Raw genomic sequence first — 26,046 nt, 5'->3', positions numbered from 1 at the left:
GGGGGCGCGGCAGGGAGCAGAAACACTCAGGCCTTGCCAGCCTCATGTGTCTTTCAGGCAAGGCTCATCACTCGTCAGCCATGGTGGATTAATCCATGGGTCAAATAGTCATTTTCTAGTTTGCTGGCCTCCGGATCAGGTCTCTGCACGTGGCTGCTGAAGATCCTCTTACAGGGGGAAGATGGCAACACTGCCGTTTCCTTGCTGTCCCCTGTAGTTTCGTTTTTTGAGCCCTCTTTAAGCTGCTGTTTCTTTGCAGGAATCATTTTAAGCCACTACATTATTGCCAGTGTTTGTTGAGATAAAATGAGGTTACATAATTTGGAGATCAGCCTTGCCAGGCTCGGATGACCCCATGCAACTGCAGCAGTGGACATACCCAGACAAGGGTGGCACCGTGGTGGGCCCCTACACACCGAGGAGGAAATCCCACTTTCCCCTTAGAACATCCGAAACCACGCTTGGCCTCCAAGTGAGGATACACCCCCACTAGCAAAGCCCACAAGAAAGCAGAAACCTCAGGGTTGCATTAGTCATCTTTGAACCTCTTTCCAGTATAACTGCCCTAAGTTTATGTCCCCTGGAAAGCTTTTGGATTGCAAAAACAGAAAGATATATAGGTAGGCATTTTCCCAGAGGGTTATTCTTTATTAACAAAAGGAGAGCTTTATTTAATTTCTGGATCCCTTCTCCCAACCCAGATTTTTCTTACTTTTATCCCATAATATTTATTATACCGTAAGTATAATTTCTCAGCAGCTTTTAGATGTTTTCAGGAATTGTCCTTTCTGGTGTTGATAGTTATATCACACAAGAATATTCAAATTTAGTTGTAGTTCTGACAACTGAAAAAAACGAAAAAGGATCTGTTCCCTTTCCCACCCCAAGTGTGGGGGGGAGGTGTGTGTGTGTGTGTGTCTCGTTCAGAACTTGTGAGAGAGATGCAGCAGTTCTAAGGCTCATTGTCCAGTAGAGATTATCATGACAGTGAGTGCTCACACTGACCCAGCCCCAACTGAGTGACAGGCTCTGTGCTTCCTTGCATTTCATGTGCATTAACTCATTTCGTCTTCACAGTACCCCAGACAGACATGCCATTCTTGCAGTGGAACAAGGAGGCAAGACGTGTAAAACTGGATTTGGTTATGTGTCTCAGAGCCAAGTTTATGCCCACCATGCTGTTCTGAAGGGGTGCTCCCAGGCAGTCATGACCCTGAGGAACGACATAACCCCGAAAGCACTCCTCAAAAACAAATGGAACAAGCCATGTAATTGTAATGTTAAATTTATTTAATTATACTCCTCCTCCCAGAGGTGTGGAGCCTCGTATCTTTAATACGGTAACTTAAACGGGATTGTCCATTTCTCCAACCATTCTTGATAAATAGATGATGTTAAACACTTGAAATATTAGTCTTTTCTATATTTTAATCCTACATAGTAGTATTTTTGTTGTTGTTTTTTAATTAACTGCTTTGACAGATGAATCCTAACTCCATATACTTAGGAAGGAGAAAATTTTGAGTAGTGCAATTTGATATTTGGTCTGTCATTTGAGCATGTGTGTTTGTGTTCACGTGTGCATTTTACTTCCTGGTGATTTACGAGAACTCACTAATGAGAAACAGATGGCCTCTAAAGCCACAAACTAGAGTTTATAATACTCTGTTGTTTATGGAAAAAAATATGAATAATCTCCTCTTCCCTCCTTTCCTTTCTTTTTAGGGAGAAGACATTTTTTTGGACATGTTTGAAGATGAGTACAGGAGCATGACAGTAAGTGAGGGACTGGGAGACACTTGGGCTGGTGTACGCCTGTGTCCCTGCCAAGCTCACCCTGCCCATCCCAAACGGGGTTTTTTGACTTAGGGCTTTCTGACCAAATAGCAGATTGATGGGGAAGCAGATTTAGAGTGGTGTCTTGTGATCCCCAGCACTGTTAATTTCAGATTATGTTCATTCCCTCTAAGATGGGAGGTATCCAATGAGTCAGGACAATTATCTGCTATGAATAGTAATTTGGGGGGCAGTATCATTTTTTTGTGGACTTACTCTGTGCTGGATGTATATAGCATGCTGTACAGATTATAACTCTTCATCCTCACACCAACCAACGGTAATAGCTACTGCCATTGTCCCTTTCTTGCTGAATTAATCTTTTCTCATACTGTTATGCAGAAATACCCAAGACTGGGTAATTTATAAAGAAAAGAGGTTTAATTGACTTACAGTTCCACGTTGCTGGGGAGGCCTCAGGAAACTTACGATCATGGTGGAAGGCACCTCTTCACAGGGTGACAGGAGAGAGAATGAATGCAAGGAGAAAAAATGCCAGACACTTAGAAAACCATCAGATGTCATGAGAACTCACTCACTATCATGAGAACTGTATAAGGAAAACTGCCGCCATGATTCAGTTACCGCCACATGGTTCCGCCCTTGACACATGGGGATTCCCACATGTCTCACCATTCAGGGGGAGATTTGGGTGGGGACACAGAGCCAAACCATATCACTTGCCAATGAGGAAACTGAGTCAGAGAGCTCTAGTGATGTACCCAAGTCTGCCCGGCCGGTGAGTGGCGGAGCCAGGCTTCCGGAAGAGGACAGCCCACCCCCGCATCCCCTGTCCTCCATGTATTATATCCCTGCCTCTCTGTTTGCTGCTCTCCTGGAATGTTCCAGCATGCAGCTCTTCCTCCAGTCTGCAGTGCCAGCACACGGGATTCCTTCCTCCTCCGGCAGGCAGAATCACAGGAAGCCATAGGTTCAGAAGATCCCAGCTTTCGCTGCTTTGTGCATTTGTCTTTGTATCCCGGCACCTGCCCTTGGCTAGGTACTCCATTAAGTACATGATAAATGATCCTTCTTGTGAATATTACCCACCAAAGCGTGTGTGATTTGGGAAGTTTATAATAAACCTAAGTGTTTTAAGTGTCAAAAAGAAAAAGGCAACATGCACTAATTGGCTCCTTGGCTTCACAGCCTGTTCCCCGGGAATCTGGACAGCCGGGCCCTCACCACGTCCTTTGTCACTGTATGTCTGAGGCCTCCATGGAGCCTTTTCAAGGGAAAGGTGTCCGTGGGCTGTGCATCCACAGCCCCTCCCAGCCCCTTCAAGAGTGACTCAGTCTTCCACCGTTCAGACCATTCCTTAGAGTGGAAGGGATTCATTTATCATTTGCCATTTCCTCTTACCGCTGAGACATCCCCCTGCAATGTCATTCCTTACAGTTTGGTTTCCTGTTTGGAAATGTCAGGCTCCTATGGCACTTAACCATGTGAGAGAGCTTGGGCTCTTAAACCCCTGCTCAGTGTCTGTTTTTGACAATGCAGCCTTGAGTGCATTGCTTAAATTCTGATTTTTTTTTTTTTGTTTTTCTTTTTCTTTTTTTGAGACAGAGTCTTGCTCTGTCACCCAGGCTGGAGTGCAGTAGCGGATCTCAGCTCCCTACAACCTCCGCCTCCTGGGTTCAAGCAATTCTCCTGCCTCAGCCTCCCAAGTAGCTGTGATTACAGGCGCCCACTACCACGCCCAACTAATTTTTGTATTTTTAGTAGACGGGATTTCACCATGTTGGCCAGGCTGGTCTTGAACCCCTGACCTCGTGATCCCTCCGCCTCGACCTCCCAAAGTGCTGGGATTACAGGTGTGAGCCACCTCGCCTGGCGATTTTTTTTTTTTTTTTTAATCCATAAGGTAGGGGATCCCTACCTCGGAGCTGCCCAGGCTGTATATGAAATAGCCAACAAGAGGCCTCATGGTCCATACACAACAACAAATGCTCATGGGTCCATACACAACAAATGCTTCCTCCCCCTCCCACCATGGGGAACTTCCGAGGTTTTATTTGTTTGATTGATTGTTTGTTTTAATCAAGCATGTATTGTGTGTCCTGTACAATGCCTGGCATTCCAGAGAAATACAAAGGTGCTACACCCTCTCTCTGTATCTGAAAATCAGTCCTCAGCCTTCAGGAATGCAGCTTCTGAGTGGAAGAGGGTAGGGACAGGCCCTCAGAGGCCGGCCGCTGTACCAAAGTCAGGCCATACTTGTGACCCTTCATTTCCCTTACTGCCTCTGGTTTAATGCAAAAGGTTCAGTGAAGTGATGGCCTAGCTCTGCCCCCAGCAGGCTTGAGGGGTTCATTGGGAAGGTTGTAGGGGGCAGCAGGAGTAGAGGGGAATGGAGCTGCCACCCCTGCTGGGATAGAGGATTTGGAGTGGGGGAACTCGGGCTTCTGGAGGAAAGTACTCAAAGTGTCCAAAAGAAAAAGGCAAGCAGCATGCACCAAGTGGCTCCTTGGCCCCGTGGCCTGTTCACCAGGTGTCTCAGTCTGTTTTCTGCAGCTATAACAGAATACCACAGACTAATTTATAAAGAAAAGAAATTTCTTATAGTTCTGGAGGCCGGGAAGTCCAATATCAAGGTGCCAGTATTTGACGAGGGCCTTCTTGCCACATTACCCATGGTGGAAGGCAGATGGGCCTTCTTGCCACATCATCCCATGGTGGAAGGTGGAAGGGCAAGACACAGAGAAAGAGAGAACAGAACTCGCTCTTAAAACAAACTCACTGTCACCATCATGGAGCCACACCTGCAATAATGACCTTACTCCATTCATGAGACCTAATCCCAGCTTGTTAGACCCTACCTCTCAGCACTGTCACACTGGGGATTAAGTTTCCAATACATGAACTTTTGGGGATGCGTTCAAACCATAGCACCAGGTATCTGGGCCGCTGGGCCGTCACTACATCCCTGCCCTGTGTAGTCAGCTTTACCTAGCAGGAGGGAGAAAGTGGTATGTTTGAAGCCCACTTTCTGAAAAGAGAAGACACAAGGAAAGTTTGTGATGTTTGAAAGAGTAAAATGAGTTCTGCAGAAAGCTTCTCCTTCCTCTGTGAAGCCAGGGAAATGAAGTGTTAGTGTTCAGCAACACGTGTGCATTGATTACTACTACTGATGCAGCAGAGATCTGGGAGAGGTGGCAGGTAGGGGATGTCACCCTGTGTCTTAGTCATCAAAGAAGGCTTCGCAGAGGTAGTGTGGAAAGAGGCAGTCAGCTCTGGCCCAGTGGCCGTGGGCATGTGCCTTTCCTCCTCTGAGCTCAGTGTCCCTTTCATGATGAGCCACCAGCACCTGCCGTCCAGCAGGAGATGACCCCAGCACGTGCCTGGTAGTTAGTAGATGCTCCAAAAATGATTATGTTATATTATCCCAGGTAAGATGTGAAGGAGACAAGGAAGGAAGGGGAAACATTGGTGCTAGGGTGAGAATCACAGAGGCCCTGGAGCAAGACAGGCCTGGGCTCATGTCTTGGTTCTGCCACCCACCAGCTGAGTGACCTTGGATCCATTTTTCTGCTTCTCTGAGACTCTGTTCCCTCATCAGCAAAGTGGGAAGCAGCTCCTCAAAAGCCTTTAGGTCACAGCGTGCCGCGGAATCAGCTCTCGTTAAACAGAAGCTGCCATCGCACAGCTGTTATCATCACTGGAAGGACAGAGAGGAGAAGGCAGGTGGCAGACGGGCTTGCACCCACAGGGGTAAAGCATACCTGGCCTCCTGCTGAGAATCCCTGTCCCTGCTGAGGTGGAGAGGGAATGTGAGGAGGAACGAGCTTTTCGCAGCAAGGATGCAGCTTCTCAAGAGTCTGAGCTGCTGTTTCAATTAAAGGAAAAATCACCAGTTTAGAAAACCAAAAGGCATATTGCTCCCTTATCTGGCTGCCTCTGTGCTTTACTTCAATCTAAATCCAGGGTTTAGATCACTCATTTACATTTACTAAATGCAGGTAAAGGGGAGAGGCCTGTGTAACCTTCCCGGGCCTCTTCTTCCTCCCAAGTAAGGGGCGTGCTTTGAGGTTTCCTGTAATGTCTCTTCTAGATGAAGCCCATGAACGTGGAATATCTCATGATGGATGCCTCCATCCTGCTGCCCCCAACAGGCACACCGCTGACAGGCATTGATTTTGTGAAGCGACTGCCGTGTGGCGATGTGGAGAAGACCCGGCGGGTGAGTGAGCACAGGACCTGTCATCTCCTGGGCCACTGTTCTCCAGAACCACTCCCAGACCAGGGAGGAAAGGGCTTCTTTGTCAAAGTCAAGAGCTTCCCCTCAACACAGCTTAGACGCAGATAGAGAGTTCACACTTGCCCCCAGGCATGACTTTCCAAAGCATGTTGCCCTTTGGAAAGTGGAGTTTGGCATTCCGTTGCATCTGGCACCCAATGTTGGCTGCAGAGAGGTAGCCTTCACCAGTGCAGACAGACTCAAGCCCTGAGCTCAGGAGTGGAAGCCGGTGGGGCCAGGTTTCTGTGAACCGTGGAGGGTGAAGTTGGTGTGAAATCTTAGCTCAGCGGTCTCAGGACCCTCAGACACAGTGCGATGTTAAGGCAATCTACCTGCTCTTGGGCCACAGTCAAATGGAATGTGAATCTCGCCAGCCTGCAGGAGAGATATGCGTGAAAAGATTAGTTCTCAGAACCAGCTGCAGCGTGTGCTTCCGTTATCAGCCCTTTTTTTCCGAAGCAGGCGCTCTAGGAAGCAGTCTCCACAAGGGTGTTCATGGCATTTTATCTCCCGGGTAAGATCAGAGTTTCTTTCTTAGAAAGCACCATCACCTTTTCCCTAGAAAATCATTCCCTGGAGACATGAATATTTGTGGATAGTTTAGAGGAATTCATTGCACGCAGCTCCCCCTGTCAGCCTGTATCGTCTGAGTTTATTCGTGTGTGACAGAGGTGTTTCACTTTTGGATTTTGCAAAGCAGGAATGACCTGTCATTTGCACCTCAGACACGAGGAGTCTGAACCTTCCTCCCCGCAGCTGGTGATTCTACCTCGGAGGCCTGGGGGTGCAGAGGAAGTGGGACCCATGTGTCTTGAGTCAATCCACATTTCCAACTGTCTGACCAAACCCACAAACCTCACCGCAGGACCCACCCGTCCGGGCCGCTGACGTCTTCCTTCCATGTGCTCCCAGCCAGGCGCACGATTCTGTTTGTGGGTGGCAGCGTTTGCACTGGACGTCCTGGCGTCAGCTTTCACTGGAGGACCGGTTCTGACAGATGTGTATGTGTTGCTTCATGATGCTGACATGCTCACCCCCAGCCGGGGCTACAGCATCCTGTGCCAAGAAGGCCCCGCCTGGGAGATCCCTCCTGTCCAGAGGAGTGAACGCTGAGCACTGCTGCTGCTCTGGATTCCACTTTGCCTTTCTTTTTTTCTTTTTTCTTTTTTTTTTTTTTTTTTTTTTTTTTTTTGAGGCTGCAGTGAGCTGTGATCCAGCCCAGCCTAGAGTGCAGTGATGCTATCATAGCTCACTGCAGCCTCGAACTCCTGGTCTCCAGCCATCCTCCCACCTCAGCGTCAGTAGCTGGAACTACATGCATAAGCTACCACACCTAGCTAATTTTCAAATGTTTTGTAGAGATGAAGTCTTGCTAAGTTACCCAAGCTAGTCTTGAACTCCTGGCTTCAAGCCATCCTCCTCCCTTGGCCTCCCAAAGTGCTGGAATTATACACATGTACCACCACACCCGACCCATACTCTACCTTCTTTTGGTTCACAGTTCATCAGGATTTTTCTTACTACTTCTGTGAACATATAGCCTCTGTTATGAAGTAGATCAATTCAAATCCGTTCTTTAGGTGAATTTCCTCATTAAATTCTATAACCATCCTAGGAGGTTGGCACTATTATTATCCCCATTTTACAGAGGAAGAATTTTTTTTTTTTTTTTTGAGACAGGGTCCTGCTCTGTCACCCAGGTTGGAGTGAAGTGGTGCCATCTTGGCTCACTGCAGCACACTCTGCCCCCTGGGTTCAAGAGGTCCTCCTACCTCAGCCTCCTGGGTCGTTGGGATTACAGGTGTGTGCCGCCACACTCACCTAATTTTTGTATTTTTTTGTAGAGGTGGGGTTTTGCCATGTTGCCAAGGCTGGTCTTGAACTCCTGAACTCAAGCGATCCACCCATCTCGGCCTCTCAGAGTGCTGGGATTACAGGCATGAACCACCACGTCCTGCCCACGGAGGAAGGAATTGATGCATGGAGAGGTCCAGTGATTTGCTCAAGGTCACCCAGCTAGTGAGTAGCTGAGCCACGAGTCAGCCCAGGCAATGTGGCCCCCAGAACCTAGACTCTTAGGCATTCTGACCTGCTGCTTCCCACACTGCCTTCTTCAGATCTGCTAGCTCTGCTCAGGACAGTGGGACATCAAAAACAGCCCCAGTCCTGAAGGAATGAGAGCCTGGAGGGCAAAGTGGGAAGAGACAGTGGCAGACCATGTGGCTCAGGCCGTTATTCAAGCAGCATTAGATCAGGTCACTAATCTCACCTGGAGCAGGAAGTGGGACAGGCACCGGATAGGGAGGCACAGGCCCAGAGACAGGTGACACATTCTGGCACTTCCACGGCAGTGATTGCAGCTGGAGCCCACAGTGGGATGTGATGAGGCTGGGGGTGCTGGCAGGAGCCAGATCACGGGGGCCTTGGAGCCCCTTGAGAGCCTTGGCTGTCACCTCTTAACACTGTTTCATGACCTTATGCCCTGCTGGGCTGGGGCAGATGGTCCTGATACACAAGCGAGAGATGGGAGAAATGCAGGGGCGAGTTTGTCAGGCATGTGGTGGAAGGGAGGTTGCGTCCTGTCTATTCTGAGCTACTGTCTCTTCATCTGTCAGGTAAAATGTGCCTGCCTTTCCAGAGTTATTGTGAGGACTCAGCAGCAAGCCAATGGCAGGTCTTGATGATAGTCTTTTTGCCCCTCACATGTCACATAGTTGCAGGTTCCCAGGTCTGTGCTGCCCACCTCCCTTGTCCTGAACAGGATGCACAGCCCAAGTGGCTAGCTGAAGCACAGAGACCTGGAATATCTCAGCTTCCCTAGAGGCTCTTTGCCTGTCTGACCAGTTTCCAAAAACAACTCTTAAGTCCTCCCAGGGTCCCTGGGTAGCAGAATGATATAAAAGAGGCCAGGCTACCTCAAAGCCAAGGCATCCACTTTAGAAAAGCTTCCTTTGTGACTTTAAGAATTTCTTTCTGAAGGGTAGCTTTGGCCACTCGTCTCACTACGGTTCCTGTTGCAAGGGAGCCATCTGGAATCATCCAGAAGTTTAGCTCCTCAAGCTTACTTCAGAAATCAGAACACACCAATGTGCTTTGAATTTGAGCTAAAGGAAGTTACATGGTTTAGCGAGCAATTGAGGGCTTATGTGGTTCGTTTCAAGTTTTTTGCTTGTATCCAAAGAACATTCCAAGCTACCCCTTTGGATTCAAAGGTTTTCTTTCTTTTTTTTTTTTTTCCACCAAGTAGACTTTTTAAAGGAGGCTGATCCTTTTCAGAAACTCCACCCTTTATTTTCCTTAAGGATTTGTCAAGAAAGTTCAAACAATTCTTACTGGCAAATCACTCCTAAATATTCATAGATTCATCAAAGGGCTGCTAGATTCTTGCTATGTGCCAAATACTGTGTTAGCCTGGGGAGTGAAGAAATGAGCGAGCACACGCCCCTGCCTTCTGGACCGCTCTTTTTACCTAGAGAGGTAAAATTTATTAGCAAGTAAGAGAATAGCAGGTTTGGTACCCACCCACAGTCAGAGCTCTGGAGGAAAGAAATAGCATGCCGTAGCCAGGGGCTGAGGAGCGGTCCTCCTGCAGATAGAGTGATCCGAAGAGCTGCTCTGCAGAGGTGATCTGAGCTGAAACCTGGGGGATGAGGAGGAGCCAGGAAGGTTAAAGTGATAAAGGAGGCACTTTCCAAACAGGGAACAGCACACGTCCGGTCCCTGAGATGCCACCAAGTGTGGCATGTTCAAGGAGCCTAGTAAGTGAGGTAGAGGCAGGGGCAGCGACAGGAGAGGATGGTGGCAGCGCTTTGCAGGCTGTTGGGAGGCATCTCACCATAACGCCGTTTTCCCTCTTGCTTTTTTTTTTTTTTTTTGAGATGCATCTCACTGTGTCACCCATGCTAGAGTGCAGTGGCATGATCTCGACTCACTGCAACCTGCACCTCCCAGGTTCAAGTGATTCTCCTGCCTCCGCCTGTAGAGTAGCATGAGCCACCATGCCCAGCTGATTTTTAAAATTTTTTTGTATTTTTAATAGAGACTGAGTGTCCCCAGTCTTTTGGCCAGGGTGGTCCCAAACTCCTGAACTCAGGTGATCCACCCGACTTGGCCTCCCATAGTGCTGGGATTACAGGCATGAGCCACCATGCCCAGCCCCCTCTTGCGTTTTAAAAACCACATAACTTATTCTTTCTTTCAACATAATTGTTGAACATATTCTAGGTATCAGGCTCTGAGTAAGATGCAAGACTAGATGGTGAACAAATAATATAAAATAAGACCAAAACAGCAAGGGTGCCACTGAGCCATGCCAGCTGAGAAGGGAAATTCATGTTGAAATGAAGGTCACTGGAGCTGTTGGGGTCCAGTGAGAACATTCAAGTAGAACTTCAGGCTTAGGCTGGACCCACCCCACAGGTAGGGGGAACTGAGAGAAGCGGTGAAGAAGGAAAACTGTGGTGTCAGACCAACCGTGGGTCAAATCCCAACTCCAGCTGCATGACCTTGAGTGAGTCACTCACCCTCCCGGAGCCTCAGGTCCCTCATGGGTCTTGCCTCTCAACTGTTGCCCAGAGAAGAGCGTGGCTGCGAAGTGACAAGCCCAGGGCCTGGCAGACATTAAGCGCTCAGGAAGCATTGTCTGAACAGAAATGGAGCAGTCTGGTATGTAAGGTGGGAAAGAAATAGGGTCTTTCATGATCTAAATCTACCGAAGCTTAATGCCAGAGAAAAGAGAGTCAGGAACAGGATTTTTTGGTGAATATCAAAATCCAAGTTTAAGCCACTAGCCATCTGTATATAGTCATCTTGGAAGCAGCTATGAAATACCCGTATTTGCACGAGGTTTTATTTGTCCCCAGATTGTTTCCCTGTTCCTTTGTAAAACCACAAGCAGTTTTTGTGTTTATCACTATTGGCCTTGAGGAAATAGAATATTTTGCTTTACTTTTTCGATGTGTATTACACATTCAAGAAAATACAATAGCATCTCCTACAATTTCAAAAGTAAAGGGAAAAGAATTTCCCATGATTTAATCACCCTAAACAAACAGTACTTGGACATCTTTTGTGCTCCTCCTATCTTTGTCTGTAAAGAGAGTGTACCATGGTCTTGCTTTCATCCCTTCTTTTTTTTCTTTTCGTCGTAGCACAAGAAGTTTTCATGTTGCCATAGTTGAAATAAGTCTGATTTCTTATGGCCTCATAAAAGTTTATCTGGCATTTTCTTGCAAGTAGACATTTTGGTTGCTTCCAGTATTACATTATTTTCAACGGCACTATAATGAGCAGCTTCATGAATACAGTGTTTTTCTTTCTCTTGAATTATTTCTTTAGGATAAGTTCCCAGAAGTGGAATTTCTGGTTCAAAGGGTATGAACGTGTTTTTTTCATGACTATCTGCATATTGCCAAATTGCTTTCCCGATGGGTCGTGCCCACATTAAACTGCTTTGGCACTCTTTTAAGAATGACTGACTTTCACAGCTACATGGCCTCAGTGGGCTTCTAACCTGAGTGACTGTCGCCTAAACTAGGCAGCTTGCACATGCAGCAAGGAGGCAGGAGGGTGAAAACCAAGCCTTTGTTCCAGGCCAGCTCCTGGGCTCAGCACATCACCAGTGCCATCCCGCTGTACCTGCATGGTGGGTGCCCCATTTCCAGAGCATAAGCCTGGGCTTGGGCAATTCATGTGATTACCAAGCCCCAGCCTGAGCCACAGTGTGTCCAACTACAGAGCCACCCACCTTCCCCTGCTCATTGGCCTGATTCCCCGGAGACTGAGTTTGTCAGAGTTTGCTTCCAGACTCACTGAAGCAAAGAAACTGGAGACATCTCTTTCTGTTTTATCTTGGTCAGCTGTCATCCTTTTCACAGTCTAGCCTGTTCTTCCTGGGTCCGTCCTTCCTGATATTCTATGGAAGAATCTGAAAGAATAATAATTTCTTTTTCCTTTTTAATAATAGTTTTAAATTTGCATCTTTATTTAGCGAAGAAAAGCACTCAATAAAACCCCGGATCCCAAGCCTTAAATCTTTTGGAGGTCAAGGAGTGTGGTTGCAGGAACACAGAGCTTGGAATCCAGTTATTCACTGAGTGACCTGGGGCAGGCTGCCTGTCATTGCTCGGCTTTGGTTTCCCCATCTGTAAAATAGGAACCACACAGGGTCATTAAAAGGCTTAAATGAGACGACACTGTGCAGCTGGCATAGTACCCGGCAGGCCATGGGGAATCAGAGAGTGGTTATTGGTTTGGGGGTGGTGGGGTGAATTTTATGGCTCCTATGCTCATAGTTTAGCTTTCTTTTGTGAATTCACAGAGTTATGGGGCTGCCCAGTGTGCCTACCAGGCCCTTATAACCGCCCTGCCCCAACGGGAGCCCCGGTTTTGCCTCGAGTGGAGCTCCCTGCCCTGTGGGAATCGCCCCTCCTCACGTTCATGGGCATGGCTTCTCATGTGTCCTTCCTTCTCTCAGGAGTTGGGGCAGGAACGAGGAAAAACATGGAGGGATTTTATTGTACAGTCGTCCCTCGGTATCCATGGGGAATTGGTTCTAGGACTCCCTCAAGGATACCAAAATCCACAGATGCTCAAGTCCCTTATATAAACAGCATAGTGTTTGCATATAACCTATACACATTCTCCTGTAGACTTTAAATCGTTTCTAGATTACTTGTAATACAGAGTACAATGTAAATGCTATGTAAATAGTTTGTTATACTGTATTGATTAGGGAATAATAAGGAAAAAAATCTGTACAAGTTGAGTACAGATGCAACTTTTTTTTTTTTTTTTAGTATTTTTGATCTACAGTTGGTTGAATCCACAGATATGGAACCCGTGGATACAGAGAGCCTACTGTGTGTGTTTTATATTCTATTTTTATGTTTATGATGACGATTGTTATCCATGTGTTGTTTGCAGGGCAAAAGCAGATATTGGCCTATATTGGAAGCCAAATTCTGAACTTTTAAAGTATTTATTGGAAGGTTACAGTTTTTCAGAGTGATGGGCTGCAGAAAGCCACATGTTTCTGTTTTCTCAGCCAACCCGCTCTGGTCCTGCGTGAGTTATTTGCCTTCAGAACCCTGAGAGAAGCGGGGGTTTGGGCACAGAAATGAGCGTCTCCTTGACTTGGACCTGGCTATCATGGGCCTTTTCCTTTCCTCATCCTCGTGGTCATGACTCCGTGGTCATGACTCCTTATCTGAGAGCTCAAGCTGCCAAATATTTCAAGTGACCACCCACGTCTTGGGCTTTCTGTACTTGGGCTGCCATGGATGTTTAAGTTTCCTGGTGCACTTGGTTAAGTGACACGTGTCATACCTTCCTGAGTTCACACCCAGCTCAGCCACTTAGCAGATATGTGAGCTGAAATAACTCTGCCCCTCTCAGCTCTATTTCTTCCTCCATAAACTCTTCAAGTTACAATAAGGTTCCCATAGTTCTTGCCACCCCATAGTTGCTTAATAGAAGTTCTTTTGAATTTTTTAATGGAACTACACTTCTTTTTCTTCTGATTGTTACAGATGTCTTTACGAAGACTGTAGTTTTAAAAACTGTTAACAGTCAGATACGAATGCTACCACCGCCACCATCATCATTGTAACATAAGAGCTGATCTTTCTCCAGTGGTTTATAGTTTACAGAGGACTGCGCTGCCTTAGCATAGGGCCAGGAGATAGGATTGCTCTTCCAGTTTCAACATTAGGAAATTGTTCCAAGGTCTCCCACTGGTTAGGGCCCAAGGCAGCACTGGGTGTAAGCAGGCAGGCTGACTAGCTCCTCGTTGCCTGGGGTATGAGGAGGCAGTGTGAGTGCACCTCTTTTCAGACAGTAATTTGGCCCCTTTCCAGTTTTGGGCAGCACACTGCTGTATAGAGGCCACCTCCCCTCACCTAGGTCCACACTGCAGCCCTCCGAGCCATGAACAAGAAGACCCAAAGGTGCACTGGGATTCACCTTTGCAGCTCCGTAGTGGTGACAGCGGTTTGTCCCCGCCACCCTACTATGCTGGCTGGTTTCCCTCCTGCATTATCTCAGAACCTCCTAGCAGGCCTGCGAGCTATCATGCCCATTTTACAGATGAGGAACAGGAAGCTCACAGAAGTCAGGGGATTGGACTTGCCCAACCTAGTGCAGCTGGGAATCCGATGTAGACCTCGTGTGTCTGACTCTGGAACTGTCCCCATGGGGCACTGCACCCTCAGTCAGGCCCAGCAGCTGTGCATCACGGGGAGAGGCCTGCAGGTGGCCCCTTCTGCGGACTGCCCCTCTGCTTCCTGGCTCTGGTTGGTGGGCAAGCCTGTTTTGGGGCTGGAGGCTGCTTTCTGCACACACTCCTCCGGCTGCTGGTACTCTGCTTTGTTTCTGCTCTTTGAAAGTACCTGATGGCGACACAATTCTGACCAGACACCACTTCCATGGGCCAGGAATCCCTGTGCTGGTGGATCGTCTCTGCCCCTGTTCTGCTGGCTGGGAAAGCCTGAGGGGTATTCACGGAACCAAGGTCACTGCAGCACACTCACTGTTGTAAGACTAAGGGACCCGGAGTTGAAGAGACTCACCCGGGGGTAGGATTTTCCTCCGGTCTCAGGCCCTGCAGCCCACAGGCATTTCATTTCACCCTCTTCTGTCTGCCCCACCCCCATATTCAGTAGGTAGAACCTTGAAATGCTTTTGGAGTGATTGGGTTTTCCAGAGCCCATGCTGGTTTGGTTGGGACAGACTTAGGGTCTAGCCCTTGCTGGAAGCATGGCCTGGGGCAGGTCACTTCACCTTCTTAGGTCTCAGTTGCCTGGTGTGTGAAATGGGGCTGACTGCTGGGCAGGGCTATTATGAAGGTCACCTGATACTTGGGGACAAAGTCCTGGCAGATGACAGGTGCTCAGTTCAGGTAAAGTAACCCAAACCTGAACCTGTGGATAACTGAAAACAGGTTACTCCGCCTTTGAATTTTTTTTTGTTTGTTTTGTTATAAAAGGAAGTACCAGGATCACAACACCCAAAGAGGTGGGCTTTATCGTGCTTCTTTCTTTTTTTTTTTAATAGAGAGTCGTTGTGTCATTTCTTGATGTGGGGCATCTCGCTAAAATGACTCTGCAGTCTCACTCTTCTCTGCTCTCTGAACTGTTGGTCCAGGCCATCCGGGTATTCTTCATGCTGCGTTCTCTGTCACTGCAATTGCGAGGGGAGCCAGAGACACAGTTGCCGCTGACCCGGGAGGAGGACCTGATCAAGACTGATGATGTCCTGGATCTGAGTGAGTTGGCTGCTCTGAGTCACAGCAGGGGGCTGGGGTACATGGGACACGGGACACCACTCTGCTGATTCACATGCCACTGGGAGGGTCAGTGTGCAACCTGCATTTTGTACTGTGAGCTGTGACCTTGAGCCAGCGGTGTGCATGTCCCATGCAGGTTTTGAAGAAAAGGCCCCTGGGTTCTCTGAGGTCAGTTTGAGGGTTCTGCTTTCACAACCAGCTGGTTCTCTAAAAAGTATCTGCAGAGCAACTGGGGGCTCAAGCAAGGGTGAACAAACTCCAGGGTTGCTGGCCTCCCTATAAACATAGTGGCATCAGTTTGGTTGGTTTTATGTATTAAGCATTTTCTGTATGATTCCAATGATAAAAGTGTTCTGCTGCTAAAGAAAGAAACTTGTAAAAAGCAAATCACCTGTGTTTAGGTAAGGATGAAGGTTTTGGAGGCTGGAGAACCATGTGCTCAGCCCGTAACCTTGAGCTACTTGTTCTGCTGTGTAGTGCCTCATTGTTCTCATCTGCAGCGTGAGGCTGAGCTTTCAAGGAGACAATGGGCATAAAGCCTGACCATGTTCCTGGAACCCCTCTCGTATTTGTATAGCTTTCTCTTTCCTCCATTTGCTACAGGGCAGAGGCACTCCAATGAGCAGCATGGTTTTCTGTTTCTTAAGGGCATTGTGGTATATTAGGAGTCTTTGGTTATGAGAGACAGAAAATCCAACTTAAGGTGGCTTCAGGAAAAGAGAGGGAAATTGACTGATGTCACTGGGAAGTCCAGGAGTAAGCTACCTTCAGGCATGGCTGGATCCAGGTGCTCAGACAGTGTCCTCAGGAAGCTGCCCTCGTCCATCTCTCAACTCTGCTTTCCTCTGTTCATCCTCAGGAGGGCTCTCCCAGGTAGTGGCAAGATGGCCATCAGCAGCCCCAAGATTTGTTCAGCCAATCTGATGGAAAGAGAGCTTCTCTTTCCCTTTAATTCTCTAAAAGTCTGGGTAGAGCTGTTATTAGCCTAGCTTGGGCCACGTGACCATCCCTGAACCAGCCAGTGGTCAGAGGAATGTGACTCACTGATTGTCTAAGCTGGGGTTACATGCCCAGCCCTGGACCTGGGAGGGAGGGCCAGTTATTTTTGAACCCCATCACCTGAGAGAGGGAAGAGGCGGCCCTCAAAGGAAAATCACCAAAGAAGGGATGGTGGCTGGGTGGGCAGAAACAGCACAGGACCACTCTCTGTAGCATTGTTGTTGCTGTTTTAAATCAGCTTTATTAAGGTATAATTTACATACAAAAAAATTCCCCAAGTGTTAGTGTATAATTCAATGAGTTTTGACAAAACTATAGAGTTGTGATCTAGACCCTGCTTTGTATTCCCTTCAACAAATGACTAGACCCCCACAGCCTCCATTTCCTCTCCTGTAAAATGAGACGGTCTTTCTTAAAGTACAGAATTGTTTTCAGGATTGAATGAAATAGAATACGAAATACCACATGACCAAGCATAGTGCCTACCGTGTAACTGTACTCAGCAAACTGTAGTCAGTATTGCAGGAGGTCATGCGTGTGAGGAGCATAGCATGCTGCCTGACACGTAGAGGTTCTCAGTGAATGCGTATTGTGTGTTACCTGGTTGTCTAGTGTCTTTTTCTGGCCTTCTTGTTTACGTTTTATCTTTCCCTTTCTTGGAAGAATAAAGCAGCTGTGATGCCTCTCTGCCCGCTGCCCATCTCCTTTGGCCCTTTCGCCCTTGCGAAATGACCGCAGGGATTTCTCTAAGGGTTTAAATTGATCAAGTTGACTGCAAAGAATCATAACCAGTCTTTCTCTGATTTGATTCAAGGAGAGAAAGAGCTTGCTTTGGGTGAGGTGTGGGGGTGGGGAGGGAGCACTTCATCAGGGCAGCAAAAATGTTTGCACCCGTGAAATGGAATTAAATTTTATGCTGGGAATTCACATTCCTTCCCTCCTCCCCCTAGGAATGGCCTGCTGGAGTAAAGGTTAAAAGTTTTTCACTTACCAATTTTAATGGATTAGATTGCTAGTTGAGATCACTTAACTGAGCCTTTTTGGGTAGTTGGCCATTAAGAAAGTAATGGCTGTTTGTCTTTGCCCAGCCTGATTGCAAATTATGTCTTTTGCTAAGAGGGGTGACATTCAGAAAATACTAGGGATTATGGAAGCACATGGTGCTAGAATAAGATATGCCTGTGTTGTTGGTTTGTTTGTTTTTGGTTTTTTGTTTTGTTTTGTTTTGAGGGAGGGATTGTAAATGCTGGAGCTTCTCCTCACCTTCCTTTGAGGGGGAAAATCACCCTACTCTGCAATCTGACCAAATGCCTTCTGTGTATACAAAATGCAGGTGAAGGACAGGTGAAGCCATTCTTGCTTGCTGCATGGCTGGAAGCTGGGCATGTTTTTGTCTCCCTGATGAACTTGAGAAAGCTGACTCAGGGAGAAATGTTAGGGACTGCTCACTGTTTACCTGACTCAATGTGGTCTGGTAGGCTTAAAGGAGTGCTGTCTCCACACAGCAGGAAGAAGTGGCATAAAGCATATTCACTGCCCTTGTCACACTTCAGTGAGAAATGACAGCATGAAGGTTATTCCCCAGAAGCCACCACAAGTGCTTGCTGACCAGCAGCAGGTCTCTCGGCTGGGTGTGACAGCCGAGCTCTGGCATAAAAGGTGGCTGCTCATGGGGACCATCAAAGAAGTGGCCACCACTCAGGAAAGAGGCAAACTGGTCACACTTCAAGTGAAGTCCGTTTTGTTTTTCACTAGAGAGGAAAGTGGCAGAGGGCAGAGGTCAGGAACTGGCAGCCACATGTGCCACATCTGCTGGAGTGATGGGGGGCTGGGGTGGGAAGGAAGAGAGAGAGGGAGGAAGGGAGGGAGGGAAGTGGAAGGAAGTTGAAGGGAGGGAGAGATTGGAGGAAGAAAGGGGAAGGGAGGGAAGGGAAGAGGGGAGGAACTAGAAAAAAGAGTCGATTTCTAGAGAAAATAGCATCATGAATCTCCATACACCCAGCCCTCAGCTTCAACAGCTTTTACCATTTAGCTAAGTTTTGTTTTATCTGCCCTTCCATCTGTCTATTTAAAATATACCATCCACCCACACAGTGTGTTAAAGCAAATGGAAGACTTCATATTATTACATCTAGAAATACCTCTCTCTAACAGAGAAGTACTTTGTATTGTTCCTTTTAATAGAATTGGTTGCCACCATTTGCAAACCGAGTGCTTCCCCAGCCCCAGCTGCTGCTTTGGGCTGGAGGCCAGGGTGCAGGGGCCTATAGACAGGACCTGTGCTCACCCGTGTGTTGCCGCCCTGTCTTGTGTGTGACATTTGATTTTGCAGCCGCTGGCATTATTGGAGTAATCAGCTTTGTAATCTTCCCCAGAGTCTTCATGCCTGTGAGGCTCAGTAGCCTTACCTTTGAAATGGTTCTAGGGCTGAATGTGGTGACTCACACCTGTAATCTCAACACTTTGGGAGGCTGAGGTGGGAAGATCACTTGAGCTTAGGAGTTCAAGACCAGCCAGAGCAACATAGCGAGACCTTGTCTCTACTAAAATCCAAAAAAAAAATTAGCCAGTCCTGGTGGCAGATACCTGTAGTTCCAGATACTTGAGGGGCTGAGGTGGGAGGATCTCTTGAACCTGGGAGGTCGAGGCTGCAGTGAACCCTGATCGTGCCACTGCACTCCAGTCTGGGCGATAGAGTGAGAACCCTCTTTCAAAAAAATAAAACCAAAACGAAAACATGGTTCTAAAAGACTTTCCACGGAGCTCAAATGAGATAATGTGTAAAGCTCACAGCGCCATGCTTGGCACTTAGTAGGTACTCAGTGAGTGGGAGCTGGCTACTTCGCTGCTGCAGCTGCTGAACACACAAGCTGAAACTCATCCTGCTGGGCTCCACAGGGCTGGCATTTTCTGCTTAAGCAACACTGTGAGAACAGTATCCTGAGACATTCAGGTCATCGCTCGGATGATGGCACTGTTTTGAGAGTTAAGAAAGATGGCTCTGGCTGCTTTGGCCGGAGGAAGGGAGCTGTATCCCTTCTAGGCTGTGAGACTCACTCACTCACTCCAGTGTGCCTCCTAACCAAGGACAAGCAAGCTTTGAGGAGAAACCACAGATTCCTTGGGATTGACCTCAGGGCCTCCTTAAAAGATTCTTGCCTGTTTCCAAATATCATGAGCAACCATAGTCGGGGAGAAATCTGTCCATTATCCATACACCCCAAAGAGACACCTGGCAGCCAGGCGTGTTCAGTGTCCAGTTTCCTTTCAGCCTATTCATGTGGGCACCTGACATTCACATAGTTGCAGCCATAGCATGTGGTGCTTGTATCTAACTTGTATTCTGATTTCTAAAATCCGTTTGTGAAGCCCATTCAATGAAGACCCACTCATGCATTCAGCTATTTATTGAGCACCTGCTGTATGCCAGGCACAGTGCTAGGAGCTGAGATGTGAGAGTGATCTAAAGCCAGACTTCGCTTCTGTTCTTGAGGTGTTTCCAGTTGGGGGAGGGGAGGATGGCGGGAGCGACCACTAACAGGTAAGTTAAGTAAATGCATGATCACAGACTGATTGGGATGGCTCTGTAGAGGTGACAAGCAGGGTCCATGCTAGAGAGTAACCAGGAAGAAAATCCTCACGGGCTGGTTAGGAAAGGCCTCTCTGAAGAGGTGCTGTGCCAGGAGGGATCAGAAGCTTCTACGAGAAAGCACGGAAATGAGGACTGCCTTTTAAGGATGGCAGAGGTGAGGCTGAGGTGAGAGAGAGCATGCCATGTTCCAGGGTCCTCACCGAAACTGGGGTGGCCGGCACACAAGTAGCAAGAGCGGGTCAGTGGCTGGGAAGAGCCAGATCTCAACTCCAGGGCTTTCTCACAGGGACATCTGTCTTAAACGGACACTTCTACAGCTGGCACTGCCAGATCAGATGGTCCCAGCAGGGGCCTTCCAGTTGCACCGGGGGCTAGAAAGGCCATGCAGCAGGGTGGTGAGGAGCATGGACTCGGGGGCCAGACTGTGCCTGGATGGAAGTCCCAGCTTTGCTGCTTTCTGCTTGCCAGCTATATTACCTTAAGGGAACTGAGTCTCCTGGTGCTTCAGTTTCCACAGCTGTGAAATAGGACTTGCTGGGAGGAGTAGATGAGTATTATCTGTGCTGTGCCTAGAACAGTGCCTGACAGAATTGCAGAGAGGCCATTTAGGAGGCTGTGGCAGGGGCCAGGGTCAGTGCTAATGGGCAAAGAGGGACGGGACAGTCTGGGTACAGCATTTTGTGACAGTTCGCAGTGGTGATGCTGGAGAGCTCGGTTAACTCTGAGGTTCTGAGCTTGGGGCAGTCCAGGTGGCAGGGGCTGGGAGGATGGTGATTCTGTCATCAGCAGGGCTGATCCTGGAGGAGGAGCTGGTTCCAAGCAGAAGGTGCTGAGGTTGGTGGGGCGGCCAGGTGAGAAGTGCTGTGAAGGAGCTCGGCCGGGATGTCCAGGGGATGGGGGGCAGGCCGGAAGCCTCCTCGCTACTTCATAGATTCAGAACTCTTGTGTTTAGTAGCCTGCATGATACTCTGTTGTCTGAGACTTCTGACGTAATCATTGTGCAGTTTTGGGTCATTTTTACTCTTGCCTGGCATAACCTAGCTGGCTCTTCCTTGAAAGATCCTCACGACAGGGTGTCAGATCACGTGGTGTGTAAGGGAAGTCCCAAAACCTGCAGAGAAACATCTGTGAATAAGCAGACCTCTGTACACTGGATCTGAGCACTCTCCCAGGCTTGGACACACTTCCCAGGCTCTGGGGGCCTGGAAAATACTCATAAGTACAGAACAGTAGGTCCCAGCCCTTAGGATTTCATAGCCCAGAAAATCATCAAAACAAAAATAAAACAAAGCTTTTGGGGACAGATCGCCAACTTTTGTTTTGTTTGTTTACCAAGTAGTCATTTTTTAAAAAAGCATTTATGAACCATCATTTCATAAAAGACATTATTATTACCTTTAATTTTGTTAATATTGAGTAGGTAGCACATCATTTCAGAACGAGGGCCAGTCTTTCCAGGAAACAGTAGTGGCAACTGTGTACCCACATACTGTGCTTTAGTGGAGAGTGGGTTTTTTGTTGTTGTGGTGGTGAGTATTTTTTTTTTTTTTTTTTTTAAAAAAAGCAAGTACAGACCAATGACTCTAGTAAAAGCCAGTGTCTTTGTCTTTCCCAGCTCACAGTCTTATGGGGAAGGCAAACCCCAATCATGGCAGCACAGATCAAAGTCCGATGGCCACCGTGTTTCCTGTTCTAAGAGCAGGTGACGGGGTTAACCTGGCTGGAGGTCAGAGAGGCTTCTAAGGGAAGGGCCCATTTGAGGGCTGCAAGGGGGTATGGGTGCCGAGAAGTGGCAAGAAGAAGCGAAGGCCCTGGGGCCGATGGGGATTTGGGGAAGATGAGAGATGGCAGTGGGGCCACAGGGTCGGGGAGTGGGAGGGTGAAGGTGGTCGGCAAGATAAGGCTGGGTAGGAAGCCATGCAGGCCCTGTGGGCGTATCAAGCATTCAGGGTTCTGTTTTAAAAACAGTGAGAAAAGTTCTTACCTGGCTGATATGATCAGATTGGTAACTCACAAGGCCCTCTCTGGCCTCCGTGGAAGAGATGTATGGGTCAGGGCAGCATTACAGCAGGGAGCCCCATTGGGAGGCCAGACCTGCGAGGCATGAACTACAGAAGTGGTGTCCACAAGCTGGCATCCACACCGGGCTTGCACACTCTGGTTTGCTCCAGAGACTTGTTTTGAGTGCTGCTCTGTCCACTCTGTGGCCTAGATACAGGGGCTTTTATTGCACGAAGGTCCATCCTGTTGGATCCGGCTTGTTCTCCAAACTGTGGTACCTTTGAAGCTAATTATTAACAACAACCCAACTGTTTGGGTTGTATTCACCTCCTGGCAAGGCAGGCCACTGTGGACTTTCCCTTTGCTCTCCTTCTGGCTGTTTCCAGGCCAGGACTTGCCTGTTTAAAAGTCAGGCTGAGGGTATGGAGGAAGCCTTGGGTCCCAGACAAATGCAGACTGAATCTCAGCCATGCTTCTTCCTAGCCATGTGGCCTTGGACAAATCTATTCCCCTCTCTGTGCTTTAGTTCCTTCATTAATTAAATGAGAGCAGTGATGCCCATCTTTGCAGGATTATTGTAAGGCAGAACGATAAGGTGGATATAGAGGTTGCGAACGGCTCGTCCTCAGGCAGGTGGACCCACAGATGTAGCTTCATGGCCAGTAAAGCATTTGCAAACAAATTTTATGTTAGTTGCTAACATTTTAAAATCAGGATATTTTATCGTAAAAACCTAGCTATCACCTTGAATATGAGACGGTGACAGTCTGTCCACACGGCGTCTGCATCCCCACGGGCAGCAGCTAGTTGCTCCTCTTCATGGGAATGAACCCTTGTCCCAGCTGCCAGAGTCTCTGCTGAACTCCGGACCTGTGTACTCAGCTACCTGCTCAGCATTTCTTGGTTACCACAAACACAAGGCGTGAGCTTTCCCAAAAAACCTGCCTCCCTGCAGGCTTCCAGACTCAGTTGGTGGCAGTTTCATGCCGGTGGCAAAAACCACAGGCTCATCCCTGACTCCCCTCTCTCTCTCAAAGTCAACTTCCACTTGGTCAGCAGACCTATTCAGCTCCTACTGCAAAATACAGCCAGCGCTATGTGTTCTCAGGTTCTGCATCCAAAGACTCAACCAACCACAGATTGAAAACATTTCTATTTTTATTTAATTTTAAAAATTTATTTATTTTTTGAGACGGAGTTTCGCTCTTTCGTCTGGGCTGGAGTGCAGAGACACAATCTCGGCTTGCTGCAACCTCCGTCCCCCAGGTTCAAGCAATTCTCATGCCTCAGTCTCCCAAGTAGCTGGGATTACAGGTGTATGCCACCACGCCATGCTATTTTTTAAATTTTTTTTATTTTTAGTAGAGACAGGGTTTCACCATGTTGGTCATGCTGGTCTCAAACTCCTGGCCTCAAGCAATCTGCCTGCCTTGGTATCCCAAAGTGCTGGGATTACAGGCATGAGCCATTGTGCCTGGCCATTGATTTATTTTGAGACAGGGTTTCACGTGTTGCCCAGGATGGAGTACAGTGGTGCAATCATGGCTCACTACAGTTCCAACTTCCCAGGCTCTGGTGATTCTCCCACCTCAGCTTCCCAAGTAACTGGGACTACAGGCAGGCACCACCATACCCGGCTATGTTTTTGTATTTTTTGTAGAGACAGGGTTTCTCTATGTTGCCCAGGCTGGTCTCAAACTCCTGGTCTCAAGCAATCCACCCACCTTGGCCTCCCAAAATACTGGGATTATAGGCATGAGTCACTGTGTCTGGCCTTTTGTTATTACTACTTTTTTTTTTTTTGATACAAGTTCTCACTCTGTCATCCAGGTTAGAGTGCAGTGGTGCAATCATAGCTCACTGCAGCCTCCAACTCCCAGGCTCAAGCAATCCTACTGCCTCAGCCTCCCGAGTAACTGAGATCACAGGTGCGTGCCACCATGCCCAGCTAATTTTTTTAAAAATATTTTATAGAGACAGAGTCTCACTATGTTTGAGACCAGGCTGGTCTTAAATTCCTGAGCTTAAGCGATCCTCCTGCCTCAGCCTCCCAAAGTGCCAGGATTACAGGCATGAGCCACCATACCTAGACTGAAAATATTTTTAAAAAACAACAACAAAAAAATACAGCCATGCAAAATGAGCAAATTTTAAAAACAGTACAGCATAACAACTATTTACATAGCCATCTCATTCTATGAGTTATTATAAGTAATCTAGAGATGGTTTAAAGAATGTGGTAGGATGGGCATAGGTTATGTGCAAATGCCATACCATTTTATATCAAGGACTTGAGCATCTGTGGATTCTGGTATCCCCTGAGGGGTTCTGGAACCAGTCCCCATGGATATGGAGGGACAGCTGTATTGTCAAGATCTTACCATCTCTCCCAGCTTCTCCCAGCACCTTGTTTGAACTGCCACCATCCTTTTTTTTTTTTGAGACAGAGTCTCACTTTGTTGCCCAGGCTGGAGTGCAGTGGTGCGATCTCCACTCACTACAAGCTCCGCCTCCTGGGTTCACATCATTCTCCTGCCTCAGCCTCCCAAGTAGCAGGGCGTACAGGTGCATGCCACCACACCCAGCTAATTTTTTGTATTTTTACTGGAGACGGGGTTTCACGGTGTTAGCCAGGATGGTCTCGATCTCCTGACCTCATGATCTGCCCACCTTGGCCTCTCAAAATGCTGAGATTACAGGTGTGAGCCATCGTGCCTGGCCTTTTTTTTTTTTAAAGCTAGAGATGGGAATCTCACTATGTTGCCCAGGCTGGTCCCAAAATCCTGTGCTCAAGCATTCCTCTCACCTTGGCCTCCCAAGGTGCAGGGATTACTTTCTTGAGCCATTGCACCCAGCTGTGCCATTATCTTTTATCTGAATTATTACAGTAGTCTCTTGCCCAGTCACTAGCTTCTGCTTTGTCCCCTAGAGTTTATTCTCAGCAGCGTGAACTGTCTTCCTTTTAAACTAAAAGCCTGATCATATTATTCATTTGTTCAAAGTGGGCTCCCATCCCAGTCTGAATAAAAAACAGAGACCTTTACCCCTGAGCCTGATCACCTCCCTGTCTTTGCTTCCTTACTCTTCTTCAAACATACCTGGCATGTGCCCATCTCAGAGTCTTTGCTCTGACTGTGCCTTCTCACCAACCGCAACCTGCAAACCACTTGTTCCCCAGAACAAGTACACTGGAGGACACCACAAGGCCCATCAGAGCTCACATGCGAAAACCATACCCCAAATTCTTGCTCCATGTTTGAAATCCTGACCACATCGCCCTCTTTTTGTATTCTTTATTTGCGTATGAATATGAATATCATAAAGATTCTGCAGGATCCCACTTCCTAGCATTCTGCATGCTTCACCCCAACTTCTTTGCAGACAAGAGCTTTTAGGCAGAGTGTAAGTCCCTAGCTATTTTCATCGGATTGCCTGGAGATTAGTTTCCAGCAAAAGTATTACGAAGCTCCCCAAGCAAGTATGTGGTTTGACTGTCAGTCCGTGAAAATGTGAGCTCATTGATTTGTTTCTCTTGCAAAACCAGTACTAGTTTTGTGGTCCTATCTGTCAGTTCTGGAAAATTCTCTATGTTGGCTTATTTTGCTGATGGCCCAGGCATTGTCATGTGCCTCTCATCCTAGTGAAAATGAGAAAGTGGCATAAATGAGAAAGACAATGAAAAACAAATCCAGAATGCGGAACATTCTAGAAGACAGCTGACCTGAGTTTTTTAAGAATGTAAATGTTGTGGAAGACCAAAAAAGAGGGGGAGGAAGGTAGGGGTACTGTTTCTAGATAATTGAAACAAAGAAACACGACAGTTGTCAGACTGGATTGATCTTGGATTGAGGGGGAAAAGTAGCCTTAAAGGACATTTTTCTGCAAACTGAAGAAATTTGCATATGGATTGTGATTGAGTGATATAATTGAGGTCAATATTACGTTTCTTTTTTTTTTTAAGAGACGGGGTCTTGCTCTGTTACACAGGCTGGAGTGCAGTGTTGCAACCTGAAACTCCTGGGCTCAAGTGATCCTCCCACCTCAGCCTCTCAAGTAACTGGGACTACAGATGTGCAACACCACACCTGGCTGATTTTT

General features: G+C 47.6%; 1 protein-coding gene across 2 annotated transcripts in view; it reads left to right on the top strand.

The window, feature by feature from the left end:
* The window catches only part of CLEC16A (C-type lectin domain family 16, member A), a 249,531-nt gene that overhangs the window by 104,273 nt on the left and 119,212 nt on the right, over window positions 1-26,046 (top strand). For both annotated transcript variants that reach the window (XM_011988119.1, XM_011988120.1), the window contains exons 16-18: window positions 1,726-1,776; window positions 5,888-6,016; window positions 15,215-15,335. In XM_011988119.1, the coding sequence (XP_011843509.1) occupies window positions 1,726-1,776; window positions 5,888-6,016; window positions 15,215-15,335 (301 nt within the window). The remainder of the gene's footprint in view (window positions 1-1,725; window positions 1,777-5,887; window positions 6,017-15,214; window positions 15,336-26,046) is intronic.

The sequence above is a fragment of the Mandrillus leucophaeus genome, unplaced genomic scaffold, assembly GCF_000951045.1.
Source record: "Mandrillus leucophaeus isolate KB7577 unplaced genomic scaffold, Mleu.le_1.0 Scaffold323, whole genome shotgun sequence".
Classification (NCBI taxonomy): Eukaryota; Metazoa; Chordata; class Mammalia; order Primates; family Cercopithecidae; genus Mandrillus; species Mandrillus leucophaeus.
The sequence above is the reverse complement of the archived record's forward strand: the minus strand, read 5'-3'. Positions and strand labels throughout refer to the sequence as shown.